This window comes from Pterocles gutturalis, unplaced genomic scaffold (genome assembly GCF_000699245.1).
Source record: "Pterocles gutturalis isolate BGI_N339 unplaced genomic scaffold, ASM69924v1 scaffold19112, whole genome shotgun sequence".
Taxonomy (NCBI): domain Eukaryota; kingdom Metazoa; phylum Chordata; class Aves; order Pterocliformes; family Pteroclidae; genus Pterocles; species Pterocles gutturalis.
Genome location: NW_010108325.1, coordinates 8,748 through 34,646, shown reverse-complemented (window position 1 = coordinate 34,646; position 25,899 = coordinate 8,748). Strand labels below are relative to the sequence as shown.

Below are 25,899 nucleotides of genomic sequence, written 5' to 3'. Positions count from 1 at the left end.
GGAATAAGGAACTTTACGTGATGCCCTGGATCAGCAAACCTAATGGTGAACGCTCACAGGTTCATTCTTCACGAGAAGAATGCACGCCTCAAAATGTTTAAACCCTCATGTCAGCTAAGTGGACGTTCCTCCACAGAGCTGTGTGTCGCTGTTTGCAGGCCCTGAGCCCCGCCAGGCTGTGAAGGCGCAGGTGTGCTTCCTTGGCTAGTCATCTTGGCCAGTGGATGCTGGGACCTTGCTACCCTTTGTATGCTCAGTTAGGACTTTTTTTTTTTTTTTGTCAGATTGTGGCTTTGATTTCAAAATGAACTACAAAGCAATCCATTATGATCAGCAGCATACTTTTATGTAAAAGAAAGGTTGAAGGAACAGGTACAATTGTGTTCTGTGGCATTAAACGGCAAGTTGTAGGTGATAGAGGAGTTCTTCTTTCCCTTATGTTGTCATAAACCTTTACAGTCAAACATGGAAGAATAAAGATCCTTGGTCTATCACTTGTACAGTATTTTCCTGGCATCTGTTGAAATTTGCTTTTTTTGTTTTGTTTTGAACTAGATCTGTCTGTCTATTCTGAATTGTTACTAGATACATCTTGAGTTTAAGTAGCTTCATTATGATGAAATAAGATGGAATCCTTGTGGTTTTTGTTTATCCTGAACAGAACATATAATAAATACATGTGCAGAGTCTTGTTTTGGAAAATGAGGTAGCCCTGTTAATCTAAGTCTAATTCGCCAAACTCATAATATGCTTAATGGATTAGCACTAGCTTACTTTGTGACAAGGCTGAAGAAAAGCAGTCCATTCCTGTGGTTAAATATTAATCCTTGTTGGAATATTTTTCTAAATTATTTTTCTTTTTTTGATGTTTCCAGCTCTGTCAGTGTTCTCATCATCTTAATGATTGTGGGGAAAATTAAAAATTGTGGTTTTATTATGTTTAATATTAGTGAAGGTATTTCATTATAAGCAACAAGATACAAGAAAACCCCATTTGTCAGATGATGTTTAAAAAATGTGGGAATTTTGGGAGGGTGTTAGTAACATATTGGTAACTTAAAAGAACATTTCCTCATGTAAATATTTTTCAGTTTCTGGAATTGTTTGTAGTGTTTCCTGGAGACTTTTTAGTGATTAGACATAAAATGGATATTCCAGACACGCAGACACACTATTTATGTTATGACTTTGTTTCGAAAGAAAGCTAATCCTAAATTAGATTTGACTGGCATGGTTCCTACGCTGCAGAGAAAGCTTGGTGGCCTTGTGTTTCTTGGTGGTGTCTTGTGGGGCTGTAGAATTTGGGTTTGTATCTATACATCTTGGACAGTTAAGCAGTTAACAGCAATTCTGTTCATGCGCTTGACAATGCAAACTTACGTTGACTGCTTTGTATTTGGCAGTATGTGGCTTTCTTTTGACTAAAAATTTTGGAAAAGAACCCCACCTTTCATAATGACAGTCACGTGATCTCTAGTGTAGAGAAGGCTGTAGCAGCGTTCACCACTTTTCCCACTTGTGTTTAGGCTTGTTCAGATTACATTTTAATAGAAGTTAAATGCCATGAACAGTAGGAAGAAATATTTTTGATGGGTCTTCTGGTGTTGAGTTGTTGGTTAGCTCCAGTGAGTAAGGTTTTGTGTGTGTGTATCATTGCAGGACCATGGCCCATGGAAATTTAGTTTGATTTTTGAAATGGCTCCTGCAAGGCGTTGTCACATAGAAACCATTACTTCTGGAATAGCAGTGTGAAATACTTAGAAATTTATAAGCCTCTTTAATTCATAGAGAGATGAGTTTAAAAAAGCTTCCTAGGAGATTATCGTTTTGAATAATATTTGAACTTAATGCTTTACTTGTCATCTCTCAGGGTTTTCTTTCTGTGTTAAGATCTTGGATGTTGTTTAGTGGGTCTTGGGCAGCTACCAAGCTGTTGTGAATTTGTTATATAAAATCTCACTAGGCAGATGAGTTTTTGGGGCCTTTTTTGTTATTTTAGTCTTAGTTCTGGTGATTTTGGTGGAAAAAAAATGCTTCTCTGTTTATAATATTAAAACACCGTCTTATGTTTTGAAGTCATTCTTATCTGATAGAGTTTTCACAACTGTCTTCAAGTGGCTAAGTAAGAGTGTTTTTCTGAAATGTTAGATTTGGAATTGACATATATGAACTGACATAATTTTGTGCCTTAATCTTTCAAATGCTGGTGCGTATCCTGGCTTTCATTTTCATCTGGGTAAGGCTAAGCTCATGCTGAAATGTGGGAATGGTCAAGAACAGGAATTTGATTCTAGTGTAGTTACTGAAAGTCATTCCTCCCTGCAGGTTTTACCTGAAGCTGTATTTTCTGTTCACTGTTACAGGATATTTGAATTCTCCACATCTAAGCTGGCATCTAAATTGAAAAATTTTTCATCCTTTGTTTGTTTTCTCAGGGACAAATTACTGAGAGCAGGCATAACAAATTATTTGGAGTTGAAGTCCTAGCTTGGGCTTTGTTTCATTTGCTGATGCATTCCTCCTCTTAAATTTTTTCCCCTTCTGGCCATGAAAAGAGGAATTTTGGTAGCCAAACAGCTGAGCACAGCTACCTTCTCTCTCCAACACAAATACTGCTAGAGAGACAACCCGTCTTTGGGCTGAATGGTTTGTTTCCAGAAGCCCATAGCTCCTCCTGTCTGTCTGTGGTGGCCGCTTGGTTGTCACAGATGGACTCCAGAGGGAGGTCTTGCAACTGTTTGTCCAAATTCTGGAAGACAGAGGGGAAAGATGTTGTGAAGGAAGGTGTTTCCCCATTTGGTGTCTCCCCAAATAAATCTGGGAGTCCTGAAATCACGGGTCACTCTAGAAGTCTGTGCACAAACATCTGGAAACCTTCTATGCACTTGAAAGGTTGTAAAGCCCATTTGGCCGAGACAGTCGTTTGAGGGAAATGGAATTTGATTAGAAGAGAATTATCTTTTTCATCAGCAAACTTTGATTAGAACCAAATGTCCACTTTAAGGAATTCTACTAACACTGTGAAAAGACAATTCATCATGTTTAAGCGGCCAAGGAGCAAGGGTTCCACTGAGTTTGTGGAACTTTAGTTCACAGGAGGTGAGTGTGGGAGGTTTAGAGAGGCTTGGCAAGCCGTCCGTGGGAGAGAGCGCTTTTTCACAGTCGGTGGAATGAAGCAGATTGCCAAGCGGTAAGAGGGCCACGCGCTGCACAGCGCTGAGCAGAGGGAGGTGGAGCTGGTCCCTCAGCACCGCTGTCCCCTCGGGCTCTGCGCAGCAGCAGCCAGATCGAACGCAAGTAGTCTGTTCTCATTTGGTACGACTTGGGAAAATAGACAACGACAACGAAAAATTTAGATTTCTCAGCAGATTTAGTTAGCATTGAGTCAGCAGTAGTTTATGTGTAGAAATCATGTTTTCCATCATCATGGTTATAATGTTAAAGTTTAGATATGCAAGGAGTCTATGGAAGTTTTTCAGTCTCGCAGCTTGCTGGGAACAAGTGGGTTTTGTGCAATCCTTTCCATAGTAAATGTCACTGCTGCTTTAAAGCAGTTTCTAAAATTTGTATTTTTTAGTAGTGAACTTGGTGGGTTTTATTTATTTATTTGAGTAAGGAGCTTTACATAGTTTCCAGTCTTAATGCTAACATTAGTCCGAGACCTTTGGCAAGATACAGGCAGGAAAGCCAGGCACTAATGTGATGCATTGTAGTGGAAATGCCAGTTGTGGCTTTTTTTTGGTCTTTGAAGTACTTAATACTTACCTGTTAAAGAAGGTTTTACAAGACCGTGGTAGCTACCCATGGTTACCGGTTGGCAGAGGCTGTGTGAGGATGGGCTACATTGCTGGAATCCCTGAGTTCCTTGCTTCTCTCCTTTGTCAGCCTTCTTCTCAGGTCTATAGCAAAAATACTTGTAAGAAAGCTGTTGTGTTTTGCAAATATTCGGTAGTTAAACATTTGTTTCTGTAATAGTATCTGTTTCATCAACACTGACTATTACTTGTGTGAAGTTTACAGGGTGAAGAATTCCATAATTATTGTTTTGTCTCTTCTGTTTCATTCAGGTTTGTGGCTTTATGCTTGATCAAAAGATATGATAATGAGAGTGCGGTCACTCTCACCAGCAGTATACAAAGTCTCTAGCTTGTTTTTTTTTCTGCCTGTTGTATGTAAATTTTCACGTGTAGTATTAGAGATCACTTACGGAGTTTATAATACAGTTCTGTAATGAGAACCAACAAAGAATGTTTTTGTTATAGTGCAGGTAGTCTTAGTTGCTGAGGAAGTGTAGCTTCTGCTCGTGATGGCAGCTTAGAGGACATCCATACAGTACTAAATAATTCTGCGAACAGATACTGATACTAATGAAATCTTACTCAGAATTTGAATAAGCTCTGTTCTGTTTACCATGATGCTTTGGCTCTCTTTCCATGTGAAACCAGTTCTTCATGCTTCTGGAGGTAAAATAAGATCTGGGGTGTATCCGCTTCTCCAGTGAAGGGATAAGTCAAATTTGTTCAGTTTGCTGTATTTTTCTTTATCAAATCATAATAATGTAATCCTCTTTGAACAGGTTTGTTTTGTTTTGTTTTGTTTTGTTTTTTTAAGTGAGATGGTAAAGAAGTGGTCCCAACCCTAAAGTGAGGAGAGGAGAGTCTGGCAATAATTGTGTCTCTGATGGTTGTTACAAGTGAAGTTATTTTTGTAATCCTGAAAGCAATGTTGTACACAATGATCTATACTTGGAACTGACAGGTTTTTGAGAGAGTAGAACTCACTGTTATGATGAAACAGACCAAATGAATTGCTTCATGAGCAATTATGATGGTTTGGTTTTGAGTCCGTCATCTCTTATAAAAACAGCTGGTAGAGGTGTCTCTCCAGTAGGCTCAGTGGGGCAAGAACACCTAAGAGTTTATGCTGCTGAAGCTTGGAAAAAAAATGTGATTACTTTGTTTTTGTAAGTGTGGGAAACAGCAGAAATGAGTGGTTTTGCTTTATAATAGGCTGACTGCATGCAACTAAGTAACATGTTGTAAGATTCACATAAAATCCATGTGTGAAAGAGATCTGGCGAACTCTGATATTGACCATACTGTGATAAATTCTTTGACAATTCTTGACAGAAAACTTAGGACAAACTGGATTAATCATGTATGCTTTCACAGATGCGATTGTCGTGGTAGGTGCCATTGTTTTTAAGTTAGCTTAAAAACTACCAGGTTTTATAGTTTGTGTCTTTTGAATACCTCAGTTTGTCTAAAACTGGCAACTGTAAAGCCTGTGTTGAAGTTGACGCTGACATGTTCCTGGGGTAACAACTCAGAAAGCACATTAGGACAAACTGAAGGTGTTTGTAAGCTTTTTGATAACACACAATAGTAACATAGAAGTGACTTCCTTTTGGAATTAAGATGGTATCGGAGACCTTTATAAGCACAATAAAGGACATGGTTTAATTGTTTTTGGTTTGCTTTGGTAGGATTTGTTAAACTGCTCGAGCAGAAATTTTTGTGGCTATAGTTTAGATTGCTCAGAAGTTAGTTTTTCGTGTTGATTTCCAAAGCATAAACATGTAAAAGTACGAGTTTTAATGAACTGAATTTTTCTGACATCTAAGTTCAGTTATAGGTCGTGAAAGTAAGGTGTTGAAAAAGATGCTTATAGAAACTGGGACTTGGAAAGACTGGGACATTTTCTTCAGAAGAGCATTGACACATTCTGTAGCGAGGCAAGCAAAAAGCATATGACATGTTTGGAGTGTGTCCAGTCCATAAAAACTGGCGAGTAAAGCTGTCCATAATACCAGTGGCTACTTGTGTTGTTTACGTCAGCGCTAGGTTAGCTCTGATGGTGTATCATTGTTCTAAAACTCTTAAAACGTATTTCAGAGATTTTTGGTAATGTAGCAATTTTGACATTTTTGAGGGCCTTTTGGGGAATGAGCAGATCTGGGCGCTGCAAGTGGTTTATGTATCATTATACTACAGATAAGAGTTATTAGCAGAGATGCACAAGGTAAGATAGGTCTCTTACGTTGCACTTGCAGATGTGTGTTTCAAATACTGAGTAGTAAAGTTAATATTACTGCTCTTGAGCTCTGATGTGATTTTTATATCTTAAAATTTCTGTGGGCCTTTAGTCAGGATATGGGATCAGTTACAAAACTGTTCCTTTGTCACAGATAGCTGGTGGAAGTGTTATATATGCTAATGTAGAAAATAAAACTGGGCAAGTCTTTACAGTGAAATAAGTTGCAATTATAGGAGGATTAATGTTTATTAATAACTTCTTATGATAGTATTGACATTATGAATCCTGGTACTAGAAGTTATTCTCATATCTTTAATCCTGGTCAATCCAAATCCATTCAGCAATTATATGGAGATCAGAACATGAAATTAGAGGGTTCTTGAATGTAGGAGAAAAATATTTCAGATCTCTTGTCTGAGCGTTCAGACTAAAGAACAGTAGCCATGATACAAGGTATATTTGTTTATTTATTTTTAATATATTGATTTCAGTGACATGGAATTTCATCGCTAAGAACAAGAGCTATTTATTGCTAGAAAAGGCTTTTAAAAATAATAAAAATATTGCTAGTTTAAATGAAAATTAGTGTGGGAAGTCTTACTGCCCTTGTCACGCAGGAAGCCGAGCATCATGTTCCAGTAGTCTCTTCTGTTTTAATAAGTTGTGTAAAGACCCCAATGCAATAGACTGTATCCCTTGTGGGTGTGTTGGTGTTGAAGAGAATGCTTTTTGCTCTCTGTAGTTAATCTATAAAATGATCACAGCCTGCCTTGTGGAAAAGGCAGCTGAAGACAATCCGATGTGAGCTGTGGGGTTGCTGCGGCAGTGGTCTGCGGGGAGAGCTGGGCAGCCTGTGTGCTGGAGGAGGGTCAGGGCTCTTTGTCCAGCCGCTACTCACAGCGCAGGTTCAGATGGTCACCTCGGTTACCCTGCTCTGCGGGGGTCTGTGGAGCTGGTGGAGGGCAGATGTTCCTGCTAAAAGCCTCATCTAAGTACTTCAAATTTCAGACATTTTGAATTTGCATTTTTTTTTTGTTTTAAAAAAGCCTTTAAAACTTGGAGTGGTGCTAATGCTCTTGCCAGAAATGGACTACTTCATGGATTATTTATGAGCTAGGATTCTATTATTTGGTTTCACAAATCATTTTAGTAAAAACTAATGTGTCTTTGATTGTTAAAGGTGTAGCTGCTTGTAATGAAGCTAAAATGTTGAATTGTATGAGCTGCTTTATGGCTTGATTTTTTTGGATCTTTCAGTCTTTAGAAATGGAAGCTCTGGTTCTCTTTCTGGAAATGGCAATGACCATTAAATGGAATTAGCTTTCAACAGCCTTTGATTTTAAGTCAGGTTGACTAATGTTAAGAAGATTAAAAATATTTGAATTTATTATCTATTTTACTAAAAATGGACACCCACATTAACAAACGCTACTTATATAGTACCAGTGGGGTTCTATTGTGTCTCTTCCAGCCATCTTCAGGATATATAGTCCATGTATCACAGCATCCAGTGTCACATAAAGGAAAAATAGTGATCTTAATTTTTAAAAACTTCAAACAGCTTTCCATCTTGGAAAACAAGGGTGGTACTGTATGAGTAACTGAGTAGCTGTTAGAGCTGTTACAACAACACTGGTTTCCTGTATATTTTTGAGTTGTACTTCTGGCTCATAATTGATAACATTCTGTCTCAGTTTCTCTTCTCGATGAGCATAAAGTGCTCTGCAGTGTACAAATAGTGTGTGGCTTTTTTTGCAGTTCAAAGATATGCTGTGGGTAGGAGTTTTTTTGAATGGAAAAATATAATTATTCTGGAAATTAGCTGAATGAAAAGTAAATATGCTGCCAAATTAATAATTCTCTTAAGTGTAGATGTATGTACTTAAAATGAACTGTTGGAGTGACTTCAGGGCAAGATCTTTAGAGTGGCTGGATAGCATAAGATAAAATATTATGTTTGAAAATTATGAAATGTCGGGCTTCTATTAGGATAACACACTTGAGGCTAGAAAGTATTTTTCCTGGAGTGGAAGACTCTCGTTATTACTGCTGGGCTATTGTGAAGATCAACAGCTTCCAGTCTGATTACTGAATATTAATAGAAGTATTTATTTTGGGATATATCTATTTTTAACTCATTTTATGTCATTTCAATAATATCAAGAAACTTTTGCTTACAACATGTGACTTAGAGCAATCAGAGTATTAGCTGTTGTTAGTGCCTGCCTTTCCTGCCAGCTATGAAGCTGTGCTGGTTCGTAGCAAAAGCATAAAATTCTTCATGAGGAACTGGTGGGGAAGAAGTGATGTGTGAGGATGAAGTCTTTGTTGTTCATTTTAGTTTGCACGTGTATTACTACACTCTAAAATTAACTTATTTTAGACTTGGTTTAAAATTCATGTTGAGTCCAAATCCAAGTGGAATGGTTTTGCTTCGTCGACTTTAATTTTTATATAAAGGCGGAAAAGCTGCAGTAGTTTGCTTCAATAGACTTGTCTTCAAAAATGTAGACAGTCATTTCACCAGAGACTCAATTGTTCTGCAAACAGTTTTTAAAATGCTCCAAGTTTTAATCAGATATTTTGATCTTTCTATGAACTGTGGCAGTTAAGAACCAAGACATAGGTGGCTTAGTTTTCTTTTTCAATTTGAGAGTGTTTGGCCAGCCCCTCTTAGGGACTGAGCGCTGAGGTTAATTACTGTGCACAGATGTTTTGAGATATTGCATGAAGTAGCTGTAAATTTTGCTTTGAATATATACTTTGCGCAGCTGATATACTCAGCATTTTAGCCTGTGATCTGAGTAAATGATTTATAATTCCAAATAAGATTAAAATATCAATAAGATGCACTCATCAGTAGAGGTGATAGGGTATCGTTCAGATTAAACTGGGTCTTATTCAAGGGAAGAGCTAGAGAGGCATAGAGGACAGTGGGACTTTTGTCCATGTTGAAGTGCTTTCTTGAAAGGGACTCTAGTGTTTTGAGGAAGCTAACTGGATTTTTCCTGAAGTATGTATATGGCAGGAGCTAATTATATATGCTTTAATTAGTATTTGAGCACAAAGACCTATTGAAAACCATTTGCAATATGAAACTGCAGACTTAATTACATTCAGTATTTTTTGTGCTTTTTTTGTTTTTTTGTTCTTTCATATGCTATCTTTGAATTAAAGTAAAAATGTTCACTTTTGTTTAAAACTGTTGCCTCATAGTGGTGCCACTTCTTGAAACTTTTCTTCGTTTTTTCAGATAATGTCCCAGAAGAGCTGAAGGACCCATTTTACATAGATCAATATGAGCAAGAACATATTAAACCACCCGTCATCAAGCTGCTGCTGTCCAGCGAGCTGTACTGCCGTGTCTGTAGCCTCATTCTGAAGGGGGATCAGGTGGCTGCTCTGCAGGGACACCAGTCAGTGATCCAGGCTCTGTCTCGAAAAGGGATTTACGTCATGGAGAGTGATGATACACCTGTGTCTGAATCTGATCTGGGCTGCGCACCAATCAAAATGGTTAGCTTAATTAAATCCACCTAATGATCTTCTTTTTATTTAACACTGTTTAAAATAGTTAATGGAATGAAGAGCTCTTAATTTCTAGGTCACTAACCTCAGGAATTTTTCATTTTAAATACAGGTAGAATATATAGGGTTTTTTTCTTAAAGGATTTTATTTTTCGATACTCGTTTTCTTCTTTTAGAGTTCTCATATGGCGATGATTGATGCTCTTATGATGGCCTATACTGTAGAAATGATCAGCATTGAAAAGGTGGTTGCTAGTGTCAAGCGTTTCTCTACATTCAGTGCCTCGAAAGAACTACCCTATGATTTGGAGGATGCAATGGTTTTCTGGATTAACAAGGTAAAATTTGCTTTGAGAAAAGCATGTCTGTTTCTTATTGTCACTTTTCAGATTTTTAAAAAGGTTCTGATGAGAGTCTTCCTTCCATCCTTCTTCCCTGTGCATTTCTATTGTCTTTGCCACTTGGTGTTTTTACTTGCTACCTCAAGTCCAGTGGTAGTTGGTTATAATATCCTCCTAATACAGATTATTATTAATGGTATTTGATTCCCTTATTACTGCAACATATTCTAATTTCATCTTCTTGCTTGGATTCCCAGGGTTTCCATATGCACTGGGAAAGAGAATCAGACTAGCAGGGAAATGCAATTTCTTTTTCTTAGGGATACTGTAATAAAGCTGGTACATTTTTCAAGGCAAATTTTAAAATAAAGAAGACAATTAAGAATTAAATTAGGAAAACTGTAAAAATTGTGTTCTTTATGTTAAATAACCGGATAGACTTAATTCTGACTAGCTTGAATACAGTTAACAGAAATACTGAAACTTTTCAAAGGGTGGAGAGAGGTTAAGTTACTGAAACCCTTTCAAGTGACAACAGAGTTGCATTCCAAAGAGAGTGTCTCCTTTGCAAACCCAGGATTCCCCTGTTGTGGTTATAGCTACTGCTAATAAGATAGTTGGTCTTGAAAACTGTTGTAACACATTATTTTATGAACTTTTTATGTTTGTAGAATGGATTGACCATTAAGTAAGGGGAGGAGGAAGAAAACTTGACTTGTGGAAACATATTCAGATGTATTTTAATATCTTTTCTATGCTGTGCTCTTTCAGGTGAACCTTAAGATGAGAGAGATAACAGAGAAAGAAATTAAATTAAAACAGCAACTAATGGAAAGTCCAGGGCACCAAAAGGTAAAACAAATCTGTCTTCAGTTGTGATTTTGTGTTTTGATGATTAATGGATTTAAATATCAACATCTTGGTATTTTCTTTGTTAGAGAAGTATGAGGCATCCCGTCCTCGAAACCCTTAGATACCGTGCAACGCAATTTGTTTTGTGTCTGTCACCAGTGCCTACCCTTACCTTTCAAGCCCTCTTGTATCTTCTGACTTTCCTTTAAGTTTCAGTTGGACTAAAATAACTTGTTTCAACTTAAAATAACTTGTATCAAATTTACATGGATAAATATGACTCGGCTTTCACAGAACAAAATATATATTCTATATTTTGAAAGCTCTTGGGGCATATTAATTTTGCATGTGTTAATTGTCTAATGTATATTCAGAGGCTTATTGAAGTTCTACCTGGTAAGCATACTCTTGGCATTCAAATGTTATATGTGTGTGTTTGTAGTTTTTTCCACCTTTTTCCCTTGAAATTATATCACAATGCACTAACATTGCAAAACATGGTACACTTTCATTTCTGGAGAATGTAAAATAAATCTTTCTGAAACATAATTTATATCAGCTCTCTGAGCTCCCAATTGATGATTTGATGAAGCCTTAAGAAAAACTGCTGTGTTCTTTCCTCAAATTGGCATTGTGGTGCAAAGGGGCTAAAAGTGTGACATATGAACAAGGCACAATTGTTTAACTTTCAAGTTAGTGGCAAAGGTTTTTTTAATGCTTTTTATGTAAAATAATATCCTTCAGTGATAAGGGGCTAAAGAGCTGTTTAATTTACAAGTTGATGTGTTGTCTGAAGGGTCCCTTTAACTATTTGGCTCTCTATTGACTTTTGGGTCTCATTGTAATATTTTTAAATCTAAATTTCTAGCCTACAACCCCTCTAAAATATGAAAGTGTTTATTGCTGAAGTGCATTTAAGTATTACTGCTTTTAACTTGCATTGCTGATGTTCCTTTCCTATTCCTACGTTCCTTTCCTTGCTTCCTGAGCAGTCTCCTTCCAAATGGTATTGGAAATTAGTACCTGTAAGTGAACTACTTTTACACCAGTTGTCATCCACAAAATCATGGCTTTTTAAATTTCTTCAGAGTGTTTGCTTCCATTACAACGCTTCTTAGATGGTCTTTGAAAAAAAACTGTGTAAGCTTTTGGGTCATCAGGCTTAGTTTTCATACCATGATTTTTGCGTACTGTACAGCATATAGCATAATCACATTACAGCATTTCAAAATTGCTTCCACGGTGCAGGAGTGAGGGATGTGGAGTAGCACCAAAAAACTAGAAAATTAACAATGGCTGAAAGGGTACATTTACTGTTTTTGGTGTAAGTAGGCAATTGATCGCAACACTAAGGTGACATAAAAGCTGGTCGGTTTAAATGGTTGCTAAGTCTTTGAATCCGTAGTTAAGATACTCAGATGTTTGCGGTAGTGCATTAAATAATGCTCTTGCACGTTTGTAAATCTGTCAAAACCAGAACACCGTTATTCATTGAGATGGGGTTAGAAGATTTGAGAAACCAGTTTAGACCTGTAGTGGCGGTTGCTGGGATTGTATGCGAAATTAATGAGACTGAAGCTGGCATCATGGGAGGAAAGACAGAATTAACATTTTTACATATCAGAATAAAATGCTTGTTTTCTTTATGAAGATGTGAAAATGGAATATAAATTCCACTATATGTAACAAAATAATAAAATTGTACTTGTGATACACAAGCCTGCCTGCTTTTGTCTGAGTTTCCTGGTTTTATTTCAACTTGCAGAGATTTTTCTTTGTTCCTTGGCTTTTATTAGCCTCGCTACCCTTCCTCCTGCACTTGCTGGATTTGGTATTTTTCATTTTCTCTCTGGAAAGATGAGACCTGTTGTCTGAGCTGCAAATTCCGAAGAGCAGTGCACTTGGAAAACGCAGGTGTCATCGGGCAGTCGACTGTCCCCACAATCTCTCTGCCTTTCCGCAGAGAGCTGGGTCCCACTCTTCTGCCTCATGATTCTCTATTTGTTTGAACCAAATGTATGGACCACAGTAAAAACTTTAAATATCTGAAATAAAGGAAATTTGAGTGGGATCTGCAGGCTAATAAACTCTGTGACAGAGCCCTGTCTTCCCGCCTCACTTAATGACCTGTGCCAGTAGTTAATGAAATATTGGCCTCGTGCTTGTCACTTGCATTCTGGCGTGTTTAGAGATCGCATCGGTATTCGAGGCACACGTTTGATAGCCTTTCCAGGAACGTCGTTTATGTTTTGTATAAAGAGACAACTGGGTGAGAGTAGAAGAAACTGCAGGAATGGAATTGGCGTGCAGGATATCATTGAGCAAATTGGGGGTAAAGGAAGGAGTAAATAGAGGTTGTCTCACTGCTAGTCCACTACTGCTTAGATTGTACTGGTTTACTGACAGATTTCGCACTCCATAGTAGTTGTCACACTGTGTCACTTCTGTATTTCTTTTTTTTTTTTTTTTTAAATATAGTTATCTCTATTTCAGTAGCACCCATTTCTGCACTTTAATGCATACAAATGTCATTAAATGTATGAAGGCTGAGGAGACAAACCACAAAACTCTACTTGGAATATAAGAAAGAATTCAGAATTTTCAGTATAAAAGACTTGAATAGTTAAGAGACTAATAGTTGAGCAAAAAATAAGGAATTAAATTAAGGCCATAAACTTCCTTGATGATAAATTTGTGTTTTTTCACCAAAGCCAAAATAAACAAGGAAGTCTTGCAGATTTTAGTTCTCAGTATTGACTGTAGGTGATATAAATTCTATTTAAGCCTATTAGAAAGGGAATGTTTTTATCTACTTTAAATACAGGAGGAATTAAAGTTTAAAAAGAAATTTCTGAAGTTTGTCTTTAGTATGCTTCGTTCGACTAAGTGGATAAATGATGAACCTTTTAAGCTAACCAGTTCACCTTAGTGTGCATACTTATTTTCTCAGACTTAATAACCACATTTCCCAAGTGCATAATGGATGTTGCTGGTGCATTTGATTTGTTTCTTGTTTGAATAATCACCATCGTGTATCTCACTGTTTCTTTTTGTGTAAGCCTGATCTGATGCATGCCGTATCGCACTGCATGCAGGAACCAGTGGAGTATGCTCGTGTGGTACAGTATGATTCACATTCCATTACATGTTTGTGGAGTGCTTCAGGCTGGGGAAAAAAAAACAATTTCCCTCTTGTTTTACCAGGTGCAAAGAGAGCATTAGCATCTAGAGAGAGCTTTTAGAGTTAGTTGCCTTTGCCTGGGAACCTTAACACAGCACGTTTATATTTGTACAAAAAAATTAAATGAAGCAGGTTCTGATTACTCTGATTATCAGTGATCTTTGTTCCTTTGAACAGATTTTTTTTCTCAGCCTGTGCCATCCTACATTGAGACATATGAGTGTGTGTGTTTGTGCAGAGAGCTTTCCCAGGTTGTCTTGGAAAGTGTATGATACCATTGGTAAAATCCAGCTGATTAAATACATGTTAGGCCAGCACGTTAGTCAACGTAGCTTGTTAGATGCTAAGTGATAGTAGTGAACTGAAGTGTGAACGGAAGCTTTTTCCAACACTGAAAGGTATTTCTGCTGAACTCTGTAGTGTACTGTTCTTTCACTTGCCTGATCGCTTTGCTGCTCAAACTTAGGTACAGCCTTCTAGTCTAGCATGTGGATGCTGAGTAAATATCACCACTAACACTTCTTGCAAAAATTGCAAGAAGCAATGCCAAGGTTTGTTCTTTAGTTGACTGGCTTTAGCTACTCTTCATCTGTGCTCCAAATTCTGTGAGGGCTAGGGGGTGCTTTGCAGGAGAGGTTGCTATGGATCTATAGTAAAATCAAGGAGAGTTTTGCCATTGATGTAAAAGGCCTCCTTGCTGCTCTTGCTGGCCATTTTTGGAAAAGGCCATATTTTTTTTTTCTTTTGCATGACATAAGTATTGTATGCTGGCTTGCCAGACATAGGATGTTCTGAATCTGTTTGCTGTCTGTGGACATGATGGCAAGTCCGTGGCTGTAGGTAATGTATGAGAAGAAATGTCTGAGAAATCACTAGCTCATTGGAATTATTTTTTGCTGTGTTTTGGTTTTTGGTTTTTTCTCCCCCCCAACTTTAAGTGTTTTCATGTAATTATCTGTGTCTCTTTCTTTGGATCTGCTGCATTCATGCATCTGTGTGGAAGGATTTTGACTTAAATTGCTTGTAATAAGTTAAAATGTGTGAACGAAGCTAGAAGTTCAGCATCACGATTGCTTCTAGATATGAGGAGAACAATTAAAAGGAAGCACCATACTCTTCAGAATTGGCTTCTGTTGAGAGAAAAGTATAATCTTATAAATTATTTTTGACTTGGAGCAGAATGCTATAAAGGATCCACCGTAAAGAGTATTCAGTGTTTTAAAAAAATTCTGTTTTTTTTTTCCTTGTTAGCATCATATGAACACTTGTTTTCTTCTGTTAGGTGCGTTACCGAAGAGACCACCTTTCAAGCAGGCAATTACCTTATTTTCCTTTGCTGGAAGATTTGATGAAGGATGGTAGTGATGGTGCTGCTCTTCTAGCTGTGATACACTATTATTGTCCAGAGCAAATGAAACTAGAAGGTATGTAATAAATTTTTTTTTCAAAAAAACCCCCCAAACCAAAAACATTTATTCAGTCTTTGAAAGTTGAACTAGAAATACATTATCAAATAAAAATGCGACACATCTAATAGGTGGTGGGCTACAGCGAGTTAGAGTCAGGTCACGTATGGAATCTGCATAAAATTGGTGTATTTAAAAAGTAACCTCTCTTGGTTTTTTTACTTACTGCATTTAGAAGGCTCTGCTCTGTATATTATGAGCTACAAAATAATCCTTTCTTTTATAGATCTAGATGATAATGTTTTCTTTGCTCAAATAACTGAGCTTGGTTTCAGCAGACCATAAAAAAAGGAATACACGTGCACTACTGTTAGCTGATAATTCTTGTGTTCTTCTGTAGGAATACATAATTTGACATTTTAAAATCGAGATTTTAAAATAGTTTCTCCCAGTCTTCAGCAATTGCCACTCTTCAGCATTGCGAACATGAGTTCTCTTTCACTGAAAATGTTTGTCATAAAAAGTCAATGTCCTTGTTGCATTTAATTTCTACAAATCAACATTTTAAAATTTTTTTTTAAATTCTCAGATATGTTGTACCTTGCAGAGCTCCTGAATGTTTTCAGAAGGAACCAGCACTGTGAATCCTAGGAGTAACCTTTTATTATTTGCAAATCAAGATGTCTGGTTTTAATTGCTTTTGTATTTTGTCATTATGTGAGTTCTTTGTAGCCTGCTTACCTTTTCTGTCACTGTGATAGATAGAATCCTATATGGATTCTAAAATTAATGCAGAATTGATACTGTGTTTTTCTTCCTCCTTTTGCTATCTGTTGGTATTTAACAGGTAGAGAAATGTCACTGGTGGTCAATAAATATTAAATGATGGTGTATAAGCAGTCTGTGAAGTTCCTGTATGTAGCGTTTCTGTTAGTTGTGGATGAAAGGTTAATACATTGGAATAGTGTCGTAACTTATTCATCTTTCTCACCCTTCCAGATATTTGTTTGAAGGAGGTAACATCAATTGCAGACAGCCTCTATAATATTCAACTTTTGAGAGAATTCTCAAATGAATATCTAAACAAATGCTTTTACCTCACATTAGAGGACATGTTATATGCTCCTTTGGTTTTAAAGGTAAGAAACATAATGAAGGATATATTTTAAAATAAAATATGGGTAAATCATAAGTGTTTTGTTACTGTGAGGTGTGTTTTTTCTTTTTTCCTGTTTTAGCCTAATGTCATGGTATTCATTGCGGAACTCTTCTGGTGGTTTGAGAATGTCAAACCAGACTTTGTACAACCAAGAGATATTCAGGAAATAAAAGATGGTGAGTTTTTAAATGTTGATAAATGTTGGCATGTTATTTTAAAAATAGTCATATTACAATTAAATTGTTGCACAGCCGTGTTTCCTTTGGAGTTTTATTTCTACCCAAACTTTCTGCTTGCTGAAAGCAGTAAAAATGAAAGTAAAGTTAGTCCTGGATCCACTTGGGTTCTAACTTTTTGGAATGAGATGGGCAGGTAATTTTTTCCCTAGACCCACTAATTATTTACTTACAACTTCCTTTCCATTAAGGTCACCGTAAGATATGTATTTTAAATACAGGTTATAACTTCAGGTTTCTCTTCAGTGTTGTGTTGTAAAGTTTCAGTTCTAATGTACTGCAATCTGAAAACTTCCTGTTCTGTTTTGTTATTTAATGGCTAGTATAAGTTGTGTTAATGTTATAAATGTATGCACAGTTAAAGCAGTGTTGCAGCAGAAGAGCAGTCGTCCGCCTGTTCCTATTTCTAATGCAACGAAGCGAAGTTTCATGGCTAGCCCTGCTACTGCCAGTCCAGCAGACTTGCAGCCCTCGGCTCAGACAGGCCCTGAAGCTTGCAGTCGATACTACCTGCACCCTGAGGAGCCTGACTATCTGTAAGTCTGTTTTCATGTTGTTTAGACTGATCTTCAATTTATGCTTCCATTTGTGTAACCTTGGGATTTTTGCTGCTAAATGTTCTGATTTTAGTACAAATTGCATGAATTTGCCTCTAAAATGTTCTCAGTTCTCCAGTTCAAATAAATACTTTGCTGTAGCATGTTTGATCTTTGTTTGGCAAATGCCAGTAAGCCTCACTGGTAAATGTCACCATTGTGTTATAGAAGAAGTTAGTCTAATTTCTATTTTGAAAAAAATGTGAAACATGAAAACTGTCCAAGCAGCTCATCTTTACTAGCCGTATTCTGTAAGTGGTGATGTGAGAAGAAACTTAAATAGGATCTAATGTGCAAGAAGGTGAATTACAAGGTTTTTCAGCTGGCCTAAGTTTGATAGCAACCAATAACTTTTTTCAGCCTTCACTTTGTCTCTAATGAACTGTTTAGATAAGCTACATTTTACATCTGCCTTATTTAAAAACTTAGATTGATTTCAGGTAGTAAGTTTATTTTTGTATTGTTACATGTGAAAACCTTTTCTTCTCTTTATGTAATTTCTATTAGATTCAAATTAGTAATATATTATTGTGTTTAAAAGATGATGGAGTTACCTCCATTACCTCCAATTACCAGTGTAACTTTGCAACTATATAATTTCTCTCATTATAGAAAAAAAATTCTTGTAGTAATGAATTTTTGCTTTTCTGAATTAGTGGCAAAGGAGGAAGCCCTGCCTTTAGCCCTTCCCATCCACTGCTCCCTTTGAGACAAAAGCAACAAAAGTCTTTACAGGGAGAAGACAGCCCTGGTAAGTCTAGCTTGAATTTGCATCAACAGGCGATGACCATCAAAATCAATATGGTAATGAATAAAAATATAAGTTCATAAATGTGAATGATGCAAAATTGTGTTAAACTGCAGTCAGCCGAGTGCTAAGCATGTTTAGTTTGGGTAAATCATCTCTGTTTCCATTAAAAGATTTTAAAGATATTAATAAGCTTATTTCTCAGAATCGTAAGTGCAATAAATTAAGACTAATAATGTCAATTTTGTGAAAAGAAAGGAAATGGCCCTTTGTCAAATGTTCATAAGACTAGCAGAAGTCTTATAAAGTAAGATTGCTGTCCAGAATGACAAACTCGCTTTAGTACTTGACATATTTTGCCTAGACATTTTTTTTAATTACTGAAAACCTAGGTTTTGTACTTACACAGAGTTGCTCAGAATTTATTTTCTTTTATCAGCTAAGGTACCAACCAAACATTCCAACTGCTTAGGCTCTAGCAACATTTTTAAGGTTGAGGGGCTGACAGGGAAAACATATTGAATAATTTCATGTTTGGAAATCCAAAAATCTGATATGAATATGTGGTCACTTTTCATTGTATTTATTTCAGGCTTTGTGTGTCTGTCTAGTTAATATTTGAGCAAATCTGTTTTCTGCTGCCATCTCTTGGTGAAATAGTTTATTATGTTTGGTATTAAATAAAGCAGAAGTGCTAATTTAAAGACCATTTCCAAACCATTAACCATTTAAAAAATATTTCAGGTCATCGGCATCGTTCTAATTCTCTGACCCGTGTTGACGGGCAGCCACGAGGTTCTGTTCTTGCATGGCCAGAGAGGAAACCCAGGTAACAGATGCATTTTGAGTATTACAGTAGTGTTTAATGAAAGGATAATCAGCACTGTGGGAATTTCATTGTACTAATATGGTATCACTTCTTTAGGACTGGAGTGAGAGTCACTTGATTTTGTTTTCTTTTAATGTGCATTTTCAGAGATGACTAATTTCAGGGTTGCAACTGAAAATAAACGTGATTTTCAGTAAGGACTGTTGAAAATTTAAGTATCTGAAGTTGCTACTTGGTATTGCTGGTCATTTTTGAAATGGTGCAAAAATTCTAGCTGTATATATCATGGTCCTTAGTTCAACAAATTGTAACTTTTTGTCCTTAAGTGTCAGTAGACTGTTCTCTCTTTTCTAGGCCTCTGTCTCAGCCAACACCGTTTGCTCTTCATCATTCTGCCGGCAGTGATGTGGACCCTGGGTCTGGTGATAGCATTAGTCTGGCTAGATCAATCAGCAAAGACAGTCTTGCTTCCAACATTGTTAACGTAACTCCAAAAAATCAGCCCCATCCTCCATCCGTGAAAACTAATGGGAAGAGCTTACTGAACAATGTTGAAATCGAGGATGAAGATGAAGAGCTTATTGCAATAATCAGATCTGAAGAAAGGCCAAACCTTGGTGATCTTGAGTTGCAGAATGCATCAGCCAGGGTACCCAGCATAGTTGCAAGTGCATGGTCTCCAAAAACTAACAGCGAGACTTCAGAAAGCAAACCAGACAGTTTTTACTTGGAGCCCTTAATGCCTGCTGTTCTGAAACCAGCAAAGGAGAAACAGATAATCAATAAAGAGGATGAGTGTGGGGAGGGGAAACAAAGGAGTTATATAACAAAGAGATTAAACGAGGGACACTTGCCTTTGATCCGCAAGAAAACAAATAGCGGTCATGGTGAGCAGCATGACCTCAATAGGACTTTTACTCCAATTTCTAGTTCTGATTTCACTCCTGTTGCAGATCCTGATACTGCAGACTCAGTGGCACTGGCAGAGGCAGGGTTAGAAGCTTCCAGACATTTGGCTAGTAGCAGTTTAGATCCTTCCACTCAGGAACTATCCACAGGAGGATTTTTTCTTCATGCTGCTAAGTCTGATGATGACATAGCAAGTAAAGTCAATGTAAGTTATGTGAAAAGTCTCAATTCGCACGTTGCGGATACTACATGGACTATGGTGAGACAGGACTCTGATTCAGATCTCTTAGACATAGAAGATGCTGAACAAGATTTGGTAGTCATAGATGACCATCCTATAGTCGCTAAATACATTGGTGAGGAAGAATCTGCAAAATTGCAAGAAGATATGAAGGTAAAAGAACATGAAGATAAGGATGATGCTAGTGGACGTTCCAGCCCATGTTTGAGTACAATTTCTCAAGTTAGCAGTGTGTCAATGGCTAGTGGGAGTGTCCGAATGACCAATTTCGCTGAACGAAAGCTTCAGAGACTTAATAGTTATGAAACAAAGTCCAGCACAAGCAGTTCACAAAAGACCACACCAGATGGATCAGAAAGCTGCCCAGCACCACTGACCACATGGAAACAAAAGCGAGAACAAAGTCCCAACAGACAAAATAAAGATAATGTTAATCTTTTAGCTTCGGAATTGGTGCAGCTTCATATGCAGTTGGAAGAGAAACGAAGGGCAATAGAAGCTCAGAAGAAGAAGATGGAAGCGTTATCAGCAAGGCAGAGATTAAAACTGGGCAAGGCAGCTTTCTTGCATGTTGTTAAAAAAGGGAAATCTCCTGATGGTCCACAACCACTTAAACCAGAACATTTTGCAAAAGAATATTCTCGACACAATGGTGAAGACTTAGATGAAGTTTCTTTGGGTTCCAAATCCGAGGAGTTTCTTGTGAAAGAGGAGGAGAGAGAAGAAATGCTTAATGATTCTCAAGAAGTAACGAAAGTAAAAATGCAAGAAAGCATAGCTTTTGCTGAGCAACATAAACCAAAAGACTCTGCTGCTATACATGATTTGGAAAAAAGTAAAATTATTTCTGTTGCCCTCCTAGAAGACAATGTTACTGAAGTGGATATAAATGAATGTGATCTTTCTATTGAAAAACTAAATGAAACAATCAGTACACTTCAGCAGGCTATATTAAAGATTTCTCAGCAACAGGAACTACTTATGAAATCTCCATCAGTGCCATCACCAGGAACCAGAAGCAACTCTCAGGACCAAAAGGTAAAACCATCAATCCATTTTGTTGAGCCCCTGTCTCCAACTGGAATGAACAGTCTTCGTAAACCACCTCGATTTGGGCAAGGAAGGAATCCTCGATCGGGAAGACCAGCTGATCTGAAAGTTGCTAAAGATAGACAACAGAATTCAGCACGTGTTAAAACACCAACACCAAGTCTAGAAACCTTACCGCATTTAAGACCATTTCCATCCAATAACTTGTCAAAGACACCAACAGAAATTGGCTTGGAAAATAGTCCTGATCATGGAGGTGGTTCTCAAGAAAAGTGTTTCTTTGATACCTACAGACTCCATGATGAGAGCAATCAACGGGCACTTGTTCTCTCCACCTCTAAAGATGCAAATATTATTTCTGAATTGAGCAAAGAGATGAATAACAGCTTCAAGGAAACAGAGTTGAATTCTTCTGATGGCTCAGGAAAAGAAAATGTCCCAATGGATGAGCCACTGAGGAGCAAGGCTAATCTCATTGAAGTAGACTTGTCTGACTTAAAAGCTCCAGATGAAGGAGAACTTGAAAACCAGGATAGCTCTACGGATATAATTAGTGAAGGTGACCAGAAGTCTGGTGTGGGTTTTTTCTTTAAGGTAAATATATTACCTTTGTATATTTGCTAATTGTTAGACATTTGCCCAGCAAATTTCTACAAATTCCTCCAATTTTGAGGAGCCTGACAGCCTAGAAGTCAGGCACTGTAATGGAGGGTTTAGTTGTAGGGCTGTAGGTGCAAATGAAAAGTGTCTGTTCCTTCTAGTGAAGTTCAGAACTGCTATTGGAATGTTTCATACCTTAATTTGTGCTTAGCAATGATTACTCTAATTACCTCACATGTGCTGCCATGACAATACTTTTTTTTTTTTTTTTTAATTTCTGTTTCAAGAAATTCAAGCTAGGCTGTCTCAGTCTCAGTGAATTTGACTTTTGCTTTTGTATGGTATGATTAATACTGACTCAAAGGTTATCGTTGTGCTGGGGTTATTTGTGCTGTCCATCCTAGCCCACGTAGTAGTTGTGTTGTACTTTGCAGTTCTAGAAGGTTTTGTGCTGGTTAGACATGCTTAAAAACAAGTTAGGGTAAGATGAGACACTTTTTTTCCCCTCAAAAACTTGAGGGAATGCTAAAACTGTCTCTTAAATTATTCTTGAGCAACAAGAAGTTGAACACAGTTCTGATTTACACTCATCAATTTTACAAATGTAAAGATTTCCAAAAGTAATAGCTGATATTTTCCTAAAATCTTCCTGGAATTTTCAGCAATCTTGTGATGTCCAGCTTAATATATTTTCTTCTGTTCTTTAAAACTCCCTATCCCTATGACTTTTGTAGGATGAACAGAAAGCAGAAGATGAGCTCGCAAAAAAACGTGCAGCATTCCTTTTAAAACAGCAGCGCAAAGCTGAGGAGGCTCGAATTCGGAAACAGCAGCTGGAGGCTGAAGTTGAACAAAAAAGAGACGAAGCTCGGTAATAACGTGGAAGAGAATACTTCTTTCTATCTGTAAGATGACAAAAATTTTTATTTTCAATATAATGTGCTTGCTTTTCAGTCGCAAAGCTGAGGAGGACCGAATACGGAAAGAAGAAGAGAAAGCTCGAAGAGAACTTATCAAGCAAGAATATCTAAGGAAGAAACAGCAGCAAATTTTGGAGGAGCAAGGGCTTGGAAAGCCCAAATCAAAGCCCAAAAAACCCCGGCCGAAGTCCGTCCATCGTGAAGAATCTTACAGTGATTCAGGGACAAAGTGTTCTTCTACACGTAAGAATTTTGGTTGGTTGCTCTCACTTAGTCTGCAAATCTGCATTTTACAAAATGTGTTTCACATTTTCTCTTCTATTTTGTAGCTGATAATTTGAGCAGTGCTCAGTCTGGTTCCAGTCTTTCTTTGGCCTCAGCAGCAACAACCGAACCTGAAAGTGTACACTCCGGTGGCACGCCGTCTCAGAGGTAGAGAGAGGCTTAATTTTTTTTTTTTTTTTATTTTTTGGTATGTTATGAAATAGTGTTGGGATTCAGTGTTGTTTGCTTCAGTTACTGGCATAGAGGCACAACAGTAATCAGTGATTTCATCTTCTGCTTTATGTGGCTGCCAGCTCCAATATTCTGTACAAACTTGCAATCTTGTTTTGTTTTCTCCCAGAGGAACAATAGAATTGTGCTTTGATAATCTAGCAGGGAGAATGTGATTGTTTTGGGGGAGGAAAAGGGACAATAGCCTGTTCCGTTCAGGGCCAGCAACTGGTGAATTTATTTAAGATTGGAGGGGGGGAAAACCAAAATCTTGGCATAACTTTTAAAATTTTTCCCCCAACAGAGTTGAGTCTATGGAGTCCCTACCAATACTGAGCAGAAATCCTAGCAGAAACACAGAAAGAGATTGGGAAAACGCTTCAACAGCTTCTTCTATTGCTTCAGTGGCAGAATACACAGGTGACTCTTTCGTTTTAGTTTGAGCGTTTGTTACGAATAGCAGGTCGTAAAAAGCTGTGGTGTATTTGGTGTGACACTGTTATTTTTGAGAAGTTGTCAAGAGCATTCTGTTTAATATCTCTAAGTTACTGTAGAAAAATACTTAAGGGTTTTTTTTCCACTTTTGATGAATGAAAAACTTAATGTTCATAAACGTAGGGCAAATAAATTTTACTTATTTATCTTCCTTAGGTCCAAAATTATTTAAGGAACCCAGCAGCAAATCAAACAAATCTATTATTCACAATGCTATATCTCATTGCTGTCTTGCTGGAAAAGTGAATGAACCACACAAGAATTCAATATTAGAGGTAAACATTAAAATACAGAATTATTAATGCACTAACAATAAAGTGATCTGTAATGCTCGTTTGATAATCCCACTGATGCCGTGGAGTGAATGCCATTGCCTAAAAGGTACCTGTAGTGAGAACCCTTCACTTCGCGTGACTGTGTGGATTTAACGGAAAACACGATCCTGTATTAAGAGTCCAACCTGTAAGTTTATAGAAGGACTGAAAATCATAGTTATTGATCTAGTGTTTCAAAAAACTTTACATGCTTTTTTAGCTATATGTGAAAGCTTAAAGTTTGGCATAACAGGAGAATTTTCACTGCAATCAATCTATGTATATCTTTGGTTTTTTATTTATAATGCAGGAACTAGAAAAATGTGATGCCAACCACTACATCATTTTGTTCCGTGATGCTGGCTGCCAGTTTAGAGCACTTTATTGCTACTATCCTGACACTGAAGAAATCTATAAGCTGACTGGAACAGGGCCAAAGAGCATCACCAAGAAAATGATTGACAAACTTTATAAGTACAGTTCGGACAGAAAACAGTTTAATGTGATTCCAGCCAAAACCATGTCTGTCAGTGTGGATGCTCTTACTATTCATAACCACTTGTGGCAAGCCAAGCGACCTGCAGTGCCAAAGAAGCCTCAGACTCGTAAATGACACTGAGTTCTTGGGGAGAAGATCGCTGAATGGGATTGCATCGAAAGAAGACATGTTTACCATTTTCCTCCAGTTTGGTATGAAATGTGCAGAACCATAAACACTTTTTAAGAAGCTTCTTAACAGAAACCGTGGATGCAAGTTATTAAGAATGAAGGAACATTGCCAGTGTTTTTTATGAATGACAAATCTGCTGTTACACCCAATGCTGACTACTGTGGCTTTCAGCTGATGAGGGACTGTGCATGTAGCAAGATCTGTAACGAGTGGATTTCCTTTTACTTGAAGCTTTTCGTCGGTACAAATTGGGAATAATTTAATTCTGTTTCCTCTCCGCCTCATTCATCTCCCTTTTCCTGTCATTCTTCAAGTTGGCAAGCTCCGAACTTCAACAGAAGGATTGAACAGATCTTGGGTGAAGTGTTTTGAGTTTGGTTTGGTTTGGTTTTTTATTAAAGTCTTTAGGGAAATCTTCCTTTCAGACATTTTTGAGGAACTGTTTAATACATCAAATTGTTGTACTGTATCTACTGCCAACGTAAGTCCAGCTCTCAGATTTCTGAAAAAAGCCCCAACTTGTGCTGCTCAGAACAGAATTTACTTGCAGTATCTGTTTAGGATAAGCATTGCAAGGATTGCAAAAGCCAGTCTTTTTTAAAAAAATGGTTCACAAATGTAAAGATTTCTGGAATACAATCATGAAGAGGCATACAGGTGCTACTAGCTGGAATATGCCTGACTGAAATGTAAGGCAAGCTGAACGGAGCACAGTTATTACTGATTTCAGTTTCAGGTAGTGTCCTAAAGACTTGTTTGCTTTAATAAAGATGGATTCTGGTAGGTATAGAACATTTCCACTCTGAGCACGCTACTCCTGTATGATGGTGCACTTAATGATCACAAATTTTAATGTTTTTATTACATCATGAAATGTAACTCTACTTTCTTGGTCCTGTCTTTATTCTGAATGAGCAGCATGCTCTATAATGAAGAGTGTGTTATGTTTTTTATTTGGGGTGATATATTAATATATACTGATTTGTTTTTCTCATTTAAAAGCAATTTTTAAACAGAGACATTTGCATTTGTTTCAAAAGCCCAAATAAGTCGAATGGCTTGGATTTCTTTTCATGTTGAAATATTAAATCTTGAGTTATGACCTTAAAAGTCTTTGTGTTTCAGCAGATTAAATTTTGTCTGTGGTAACAGGGTATATTTGCAGTTCAGTTCCATTTTTTTAATATTCCCATTTCTCATTTTTTGGCCCCAGCTAGATTTCCGAGGAGGTTTCTGTAGGTATTACCTAATTTAATCTGCGAATGTGCGCCTGCTACAGCTGGTTTGACACTA

At 37.3% G+C, this 25,899-nt stretch overlaps 1 protein-coding gene across 1 annotated transcript in view; it reads left to right on the top strand.

The window, feature by feature from the left end:
- CAMSAP1 (calmodulin regulated spectrin-associated protein 1) overlaps window positions 1-24,769 on the top strand; it is a 25,132-nt gene extending 363 nt beyond the window's left edge. The window contains exons 2-17 of the mRNA XM_010072609.1: window positions 9,290-9,552; window positions 9,741-9,902; window positions 10,677-10,757; window positions 15,221-15,362; window positions 16,344-16,483; window positions 16,583-16,679; window positions 17,098-17,275; window positions 17,992-18,086; window positions 18,828-18,912; window positions 19,267-21,706; window positions 22,447-22,583; window positions 22,667-22,875; window positions 22,962-23,064; window positions 23,432-23,547; window positions 23,779-23,897; window positions 24,247-24,769. Of these exons, the coding sequence (XP_010070911.1) occupies window positions 9,290-9,552; window positions 9,741-9,902; window positions 10,677-10,757; window positions 15,221-15,362; window positions 16,344-16,483; window positions 16,583-16,679; window positions 17,098-17,275; window positions 17,992-18,086; window positions 18,828-18,912; window positions 19,267-21,706; window positions 22,447-22,583; window positions 22,667-22,875; window positions 22,962-23,064; window positions 23,432-23,547; window positions 23,779-23,897; window positions 24,247-24,549 (4,670 nt within the window). The 3' untranslated portion in view covers window positions 24,550-24,769. The remainder of the gene's footprint in view (window positions 1-9,289; window positions 9,553-9,740; window positions 9,903-10,676; window positions 10,758-15,220; window positions 15,363-16,343; window positions 16,484-16,582; window positions 16,680-17,097; window positions 17,276-17,991; window positions 18,087-18,827; window positions 18,913-19,266; window positions 21,707-22,446; window positions 22,584-22,666; window positions 22,876-22,961; window positions 23,065-23,431; window positions 23,548-23,778; window positions 23,898-24,246) is intronic.
- Window positions 24,770-25,899: the final 1,130 nt, after the last annotated feature.